This window comes from Bombus terrestris, chromosome 14 (assembly GCF_910591885.1).
Source record: "Bombus terrestris chromosome 14, iyBomTerr1.2, whole genome shotgun sequence".
Classification (NCBI taxonomy): Eukaryota; Metazoa; Arthropoda; class Insecta; order Hymenoptera; family Apidae; genus Bombus; species Bombus terrestris.
Window position 1 is genome coordinate 2,472,774 of NC_063282.1, and position 8,529 is coordinate 2,481,302.

Sequence of the window (8,529 nt, forward strand, 5' to 3'; positions counted from 1 at the left end):
TAGATAGAAGCACTGTATTGTTAGAACTGTCCGAATCGTTGTAACCGTGTCTACGCTTTCTCTTTTCAACAACAGATGGCACAACTACAGTCATTTTTATTTAAATTTCTTTCCCGCGTATAGCTCTCAAGCAAAATTTAATAATGAAAAAAGATTTGATGAAAAAAATGTTTATATCCTGTCGAAAAATTCAACATCTAACAAGAGGTTAATTAACCTATTACATATTCAATAAGATTCTAGTTTGAAATTTAAAATCACTTACCTGGTGAGTTACAGAAATTACAGAATCAACAGGATCAAAAGATAAAAAAAGCCGAGTCGATAATATTAATAGAGGATGTTATCGAAGACGTTTAAATTTAAAAGAATGAAATGTCGATTGGTTCATTGAGACGAAGCAAAAGCAAAATGATCGTCACAGATTAATAAATCGAAAGTTTTATTTCTGTCATGTTGAAATCGATTATTAACAATTAATGATGACGTATAGCCATAAATCCATCTTTGTCTCGTAACGTAGTCAAAGTTGGTTTCCTGAGACATCCTGTATGTCATTAAACATACAGTTAAGAGATTACACGGCGAACAAGGTCCACGATGTTCTCTTCGAATCTCGAAACGCGCAATCACTGTTTTCGTGTTCGCATCTGGTAAACAATGTTCGAACACCGTATCTTGGTTGCGAATCGTGAAAGCTGGCCGTGTTTCGCGGGCATCGTATCGGTTGTATCAAGCCGCTGCTTAATAAAATAGCACGGCGATCGATGCGCTTGGAGCGAAAGCGGAAAGAGCCGGTCGCGTGTCTATGGATATTCCGCTTCCGAGAACATCGGCTCTCATTCTCTGCCGCAAGATTATTCAATCATCACGAACGGGACAAATGGGGCCGTATATACCGCCGTTACACCGTGTGGATCACCTTATTAAGATTACAAGGGCTGGTTGCCTGTGAGTCGGCTAAAATCTAGGTCAACCGTAATAAGACGTAACCGATTTTTATTGGCACCTGCCATCCGAACTCACGACGATCCGCTTAATCGTTTTATCGTATCGCGCGCCTGCTATTTCTGCAGCTTGCACACAGTCACGCTGCGTTCACGGAAGTTCTGCCTGTTTTATTGCGCCAGACGAGTTGTTCCCGTTTCAGGGAAAACCGTATTGCCAGTTTAATTATTCGAATTATTGATGAAGGGATATATCGAACGGACTTCTGCTTGTGATTTAGTTCTCGGTTTGATACCGAATACCGCGTTACACATTGCGCATGTATTTCAAAAATGAGCAAATATTTGGAAGCTTACGAAAAAATTATTTAATTATTTAATTAATTATTAAGAGAGAAGTCGACATCAGAAGGGTAGATAAAAATATTTGAGTATTTGATAGGTTGGTAATAACTGAGATATCGTATAATAAATATATTAGTTACAACGAAAGATTCTACTTGCTCAAGGTTTACTTGCTTAACTGTGGAACAGGTGTCGCTTGAATATACGTAATTATAATTTCCATCGCGGCAGTTGCTACGTTTCTTTAAGATACTTTCGATCAGTTGATAAAAGGAGATATAAATTAAAATTTTACCGGTTTTCTGCACGTAATATATTTCTAATTATCGAATATCGTGCTTTTTACGTCAACAATTTTGTACTCCCGCTTTTTCCAAAAAAGTTGCAATCAATCGTTTTTAACTGGAATTTGATACATTGTTTAAACGATGTTTAAAAAATATAAGAATATATAATATAAAGTTGAGTTTTTATTAAGATCAACTTAAAGAAAAAGACAGGTTTCAAGCGATGAAATAAGCTCCGCGCTAGATGTCTGACACAAGATACACTCGTACTACTGTGAATTCATAGTCCTTTATCGATGATTGTTACAGCCACTTTACGAACTCTTCGTTAAATTCCTCTTAACGTATTAGATATTTTATTACTTTCAAGGAAATATCTTCAAACATTCATTTAGACAAATTGTTTGATCTTTCGTATTATATTTTTCCCCTAGGGTAAGTATAACAACTTTAGAACATCCATTCTTCTGATTAGTTTATTATGCTGACAAAGTCTAGAAATAGATACAACTTAGAAAATAAACTTTCGTAGTAATCACGTATTTGTAACCATCTATTCCCACTCCGAATTCTTTTTATACTTTTCTAGTAAAGTTTCAAATGATCTATAGTCGATTTACGCAAGAGTTTACTCGTACTTATATCTATACTATACATTGTATCATTCATTGTATCATTGTATACATTCTTTAATGAAAGTTTAAGCATTCGAACAATTTCGATAGAACTAAGGTAAATACGATCTATCGTTCGCATTCCTTACCGCAGAATACGCGTTGATAAACATAAATTCAGCCTACGTTCGATATTTGCCTTCAACTCTGTAACGAAGCTTTTATAGTGAGACTTTATACAACGTTTTTCTCTTATTTCCACCTGAAGATTATACCCGCACGGAGAAAGTAGGAAACACGTCGTATTTTCGTAAAAATGGTAAGCGCTTTTTCTATGCTGGCGTTCGAGTACTTCCGCGAATCATTGTATGTTACACGATTCAGGCTGACATCCATCGTCAGTCGTACGTTTCGTGCGTAATGAAATCGCAGCAATCACTGCGCTCGGTGTGCATGAACGAACAACTAGGCTGCGCTACGATACTGTTGCTATACGCGCACACGCGAGTTTTATCGCGGTTTATCAGTCGGCGCGACCGAGTCAGGCCGGTTTTTGCATCGGCAACGATCTTTATCGGCGCGGACCGAGTAAGTCGTCAGTGTAATTTTAAATTCGCGATGCGTCGATGCGTCATTAAAGTGGTTTAAGAGGTATCGTCGGTGTTACCGCGGTTTTTCGACTTAAACGCACTGCCTGGAGGCGCGTTTAACTCCGATTACAGAAACTCGAACCGATTGCAGCTTTTCGGAACCCGACCCGGACTAATGTCCCTTCGTTCCCCGTTTTTTCCCTTCTTTTTCTCTCGTTTTCTTCTCCTCCCGAGACACGGATTTTAATATTGCTCCGTTAATACGTCATCTGCGTTAATGCCACTCGATTAACATTGATTTTTTCCCAGGACGTGTCTTCGGGTGACAAGCACAAAATTTATGACACAGACTACATATATACGTGTAATTGAAATATACTTACTTCGCAGACTCGTAATAAAGGTGATACAATTTGCCAACCGTCCTTTTCAAGTTATCATTATTTCGCGATTCCTTAAAGTGTTTTTGTTTTTTTCATTATTTTTATTACTTACTCGTCTTGTTGTCGAAATCAATTAACGAAGTAACGTGGCATCATGTTCAAGAGCAACCTTTGCATTTCTTTAAGACAAAATTTCCCCGAGTTTCGTATTGTCGCTACACGTTGATTACATATCTATCGAAATATGACTTTTAGTTTATTCAGGGAAAGTATAAACGAGAAGCAAAAGATCACTCATATCAATAAACGCTAGTCTAAATATCTTAACTAAAAAGATGAGATTATTCTACTTAATAAAGATAATCCTTTGCTGTATCGACAAGCAACTTTTTAGTTTCCTTAAAATTTATTTCCAGTTAAATATAAATAGACTAGATCTCTATGCACTTATGGAATGTCTGAAATGCATAGAATGCAGGTAATATACAAAAATAAGCACGAGGTGCGCAAAGTAGGTAGGCTACTTGTTACAAACGTATAATATTTACTAAACGAAGCTTTCTACCTAGATTCTACTTAGTCAGTTTTTCTTCGTTTATACGGTCTATCTATTAAATAAATCAAATTGTTTCACCTAATAAAATATGTTCCTCCGTTGTACCGCCAAGCAACGGATAATAAATATTATCGACGTTCGTTCTTTCGATTGTAACGTTGGTTCGAGCTCGTTTGTCAGGTGTAGACTCGACTTTATATAGGCGGCATCACGGACCCCGTTCAATCGATCCGGGTAGCACGTGCTCGACCATAAGCGGGCGCAAATGAGCGGGCATAAAGATAAATGTCACGCGGGAACCAAGTTGTCGTGCTCTCTCTTCCTCTCTCTTCCTCTTTCTTTCACTGTTCTCGTTCCTTTCTCCCTGTTCCGGAGCAACGAATTCGCGTTCTCTTCGTTCGCTGTCGTTGCTCCTCGAACCGAGACACGTAAATAACAAGGGACAGCTGGAGACGCAAGTACACGCGCCTGCATAAGAGCGTACTTACGCGCGCTGATACACGATCATTGAAACATTTCGAGCTCAGTTTTGAGGTTATTTGTCGAAGTTTCGTGCGTAAGGTGCCCGAAGGATTATTTATTCGATCTGTATTTGAAAAGCGGATGAAAGCATTCTACGAACGAGAGAAAAATTCGCTGCGACATCGATGGAGGCAAATGATTATACGTGTAGGTAAGTAACAGCTTACGGTAGGATTATTTGAGCTAGCTATGCTTCCATGTCTTAAAATTCAACCTCGAACATTGCACGGAACGTTTGTACGAAATAATCAAACTTATGTACGTTATGAGATAGTATTAGTTTTTAATAAAAGAACAGAAAAGGAAGAAGAAAATAAGAGGTGCTTGAGGTTCAGCAGAAAGAAAACATTAAAAATGAGAAGACGACGCATCGTTTGTTTAATTGAACGAACATCTTATCTTTCGACAAGTACACGATATATTTTAATATTTATCGCGACATTGTTGGTAATCGAATTTTACGAAGGTACCAGGTAAACCGTTTAACTCGATTCAAACATCCTATTCATATTCGGATAATCATAAATTAATACGCGTCTCCACGAATGCTCACGAACAAGTTTCTGTTTCTATGCATTTGTTTCATAGACGTTTAACAGGCTGCGCTATAATGAACGATTGTTAGCAATTTTTTGAAACACCCTGTATACGCCAATAACAGGACGAGCCTGCGTTAAACCGGATCGAGTGAGGCGTGCGAATTATTTATTATCATACACTTGGCCCAGTTCAAGGCACACTCGTGCTGCTGCCTGCACATCGGGGTTGTGTCGCCAATTTCTGAGTTCCTCCGTATCTCTATATCGTGTGCCGTGCGTGAGTATAAGTTTCGTACTGGCTGCATCGGCGATCGAATCGATAAAGGATGCTTTTCTGACGATGATCGAATGGGATTTGCTGTACGAAGAAATTGCATTTTCGTCGTTTGGTCGCGACATTAATCTCGTGTAAGCATAATCATACGAGATCTTACGCTTTCGTCGACTTCATTATTGTTAAGCGATCGCTTTTCCGTTAAACGTGAGCCACTACGTTGAGTTTAAGCAACGATATCTCCTTCGCGATTAATTATTCTTTAAATGACTATTCATCACTCCTTTCATAAAAGATGATCGAGAAGATCATCGAATGGTTAACGAAAAAGTTAGTCTCCGCTTGTTGCGTATTGCGCTTTGATCGAATTTCGTGGGTAGAACTCGTGTGTAGGTCTACATAAAAATAGATAAGAATTTGATAAAGTATTTGAGAACTAGACCGAGGATATTTATTATAAAAATATATACTTTTATGAAAAATAAACAGAGATTCGTTTTAACTATTGGATATTATAGGAAGTTCTATATTTTGGTTATTCTTCATATGTTTTTGCATTTTGCTGTATTCTGTGAATTTTTGTGGTTTTAATAGTCCTTGTAAATGCATAAATATCTATAGTTTATTTATAACGAACGATGAGCGCAAGGACAAAACACGATAAGACACATTTTTTCCTGAATTATTTATTTTCGCATTCATCTCGTAGCATACTTCTAATCTAATTTATGAGGAATAGTCTTTATCTAAAGTAGCAACACAAATTCTATCAAAGTACTTAAGAACCGTGTTTTATCATTCAAAATATAATGCAAAATGAATTTAACAGTTATGCTACGTTTTCATTTGAACGTTTCCTTCTAACTCGTTTAATCTCGCGTTGAAATCCTATTTGTGGATACGCTACAAAATTTTCCATTTATTTTTATATGTGTTATCGATATCTTAATAATATTATCGATAAGTTACCGATACCTTATCGCTAATCTTTAGTAGCATCTTCGTAGTAGAGTTTTAAATGTGTAGTATCGAGCCAGTAACACCATTTCTAATGAAAGAATAGAGAACTAATGATAGAGAAATTATATTAACAAATATATTAACAAGAACTGTTAACGCTAGTGATTTCAAGATACAAGTTTTACGGCAAAGTTTTACCATCGATGATCAAATATGCCTAAAATTCGTGCGAAAAGAAGTGCCATTTGGCTGCATTTTTCCATAGTATACCAAAACGATGGATTAAACGCAATCGTCAGGTGCAACAAGTGCAATCTCATAGTGCCTTATTGTAAAAACACGACGAATCTGTGGTCGCACGTCCGCACACACCACAAAGACGTTCTCGAGATAAACTCGTCTAGTTGTAAGAAAGAAGCGGGACAAGCTCATACAACTGCATCCAGTTCATCAGAGACCAAATACAAAGCGGTAATTTCGTCAGAAATCTCCGATGTGCTGCGAAGATCGTCTTCGAATTTCACAGAAGCAGGTGAGATAACTCGATCTTTGATACAAATGATAGCAGAAGACGTGCTTCCCTTTTCAATAGTCAATGGCAAAGGATTCATCAATTTCGTGAGAACGTTGAACGAAAAATACAAAATACCAAAGAGAAGTATTTTGATCTCGAAATACTTGCCAGACTCGTACGCGCGCAAATGCATGGAGATCAAGGAAAGTTTGTCGAAAGCGACGTGTGTTAACGTTGCGATTAGTTTGCAGGAAAATACGAAGCGCAGTGGCTTGATTCTCGCGACAAGCGTCCATTTCTGTGTCGATAGAGTCCAACACCACAAGTTATTGAGGATCTCGTTTCAATCAACGGACGACAAGTTTCCCATATTACGCGAGCTCGATGAAATTGGTAAGCTCTGGCAATTCTGTTCGAAAATAAACCTCGTCACTTACAACGACACGTATCGTACTATGACGTACGCCACGCACAATACTTGTTTCGGTCACACGTTGAACTGTGTAGCACAGACTGCGATGAAAAACACGAAAGTTGTATTTGACGTGATAAATAAGTGCCGAGACGTTGTCTGTAATTTTAAAATTAACGAAATCGTAGCGAGTTCGCAACGATTTGCTACGAATTCTTCGAAAATTTTGAACTTATGGGGGAATGCGGCCGATTGTTGGATCTCCGCGTATTTAATGCTAAACCACGTGTACGAATTAAAACCTGTTTTAGAGAAGGATGCATTATCTAAATGGGAAGCAACTTCTCAGACGTCGCCAAAGATATACGAAAGACCTGACAGAGATGTACCATCTGTGTCAGAAGTTGAATGGAATATAATTTCGGAGATAATCAAAGTTTTGTGGCCATTGCACGAAGCGACAAAAGAATTGTTCTCTGATCTTCACGTGACAATTTCGAAAATAATACCTATCGTTCATGGTATAGAGGCTGCTTTAAAAGATATGGATGATTTGTCGGCCGATGGCACGTTGTTCCGTGACAATTTGTTGAGATGTTTCTCTGCACAATTTAAGGACGTCGAAGAGTCGGTTGGCTACGCTATCGCCACATTTTTGGATCCTAGATACAAGGATGTCGCGTTTCATTCCAAGAAATGTATCGAAAATGTGAAGAATATATTGACGAAATCAAACGTTTCCGACGATGAAAACGCTAATTCTACGATTGATAGTCCGGAAACGAACGATGAAAATGTAGGAACGAATATTTTATGGGCGGCGTTTGATAAGAGGGTTGAGGAATTGGGCGTTAAACCTGACAACTGTGTTATTAATTGTCCATCAAGGCACGAGTTGGAGAGGTAATATAGAAATGTAGAAATTAAATCGTGTAGCTTTTTACGATTTAGTAATATAATACACGTTTGTAACCTTCCTTGTTGTTTTTTTTTTCTAGATATATAAATTTGAAAATAATTAACAGAAAAGACGATCCGATCGCATGGTGGAGTACTACGGGCCACGTGATGTTTCCAAACCTTTCAAAAATTGCAGCCGATTACTTGTGCGCACCTGCATACTCTGTATCTAACAATCCTTTATTTTCAAAATTGCAGAAAATGTTATTTGATCGAAGAGTACGATTGTCAGACGAACGTACTAACATGCTCGCTGTGATAGGTTCGAATTAAAATAAATAGGATAGCGAAACAGATTTGCTTTTTCTTACGATTTCTTCCTCGTACTGCCGATGGTATCATCGAAATGCTATTATCGAAAGGTTGAATGATAAGCTCGTACTTTTTGATAGCTTATCGATATTTAAGTAACAATTTGTGATATATCTATCACGCGTGTAGGAAAGAATGTTTTCATACATAATATATGATTTCTTATTCTAAAAGATGTACGTTAAATTATTCGAGAGTTTAAAAGAATTTACCGCATAAATTTAGGAAATTAGAAGAGCTAATTAGAAGAGGAAATTAATAATACTCGAAAATTTGAATAAATTTAAATAATTTGTTTCATGTATGTTATCAAG

General features: G+C 37.4%; 1 protein-coding gene across 2 annotated transcripts; it reads left to right on the forward strand.

Moving 5' to 3' along the window:
* The first annotated feature begins 6,111 nt into the window (after positions 1-6,111).
* Positions 6,112-8,197, forward strand: LOC100643664 (E3 SUMO-protein ligase ZBED1). Of its 2 annotated transcripts, XM_012315975.3 has the most exons (3): positions 6,112-6,924; positions 7,255-7,846; positions 7,942-8,197. In XM_012315975.3, the coding sequence occupies exons 1-3, from the start codon at positions 6,231-6,233 to the stop codon at positions 8,174-8,176; spliced, it is 1,521 nt and encodes a 506-aa protein (XP_012171365.1). In that variant the 5' UTR covers positions 6,112-6,230; the 3' UTR covers positions 8,177-8,197. The 2 variants fall into 2 exon arrangements, with proteins under 2 accessions (XP_012171365.1, XP_003400510.1); XM_003400462.4 differs by having other exon boundaries at positions 6,112-7,846.
* The last annotated feature ends 332 nt before the right edge of the window (positions 8,198-8,529 follow it).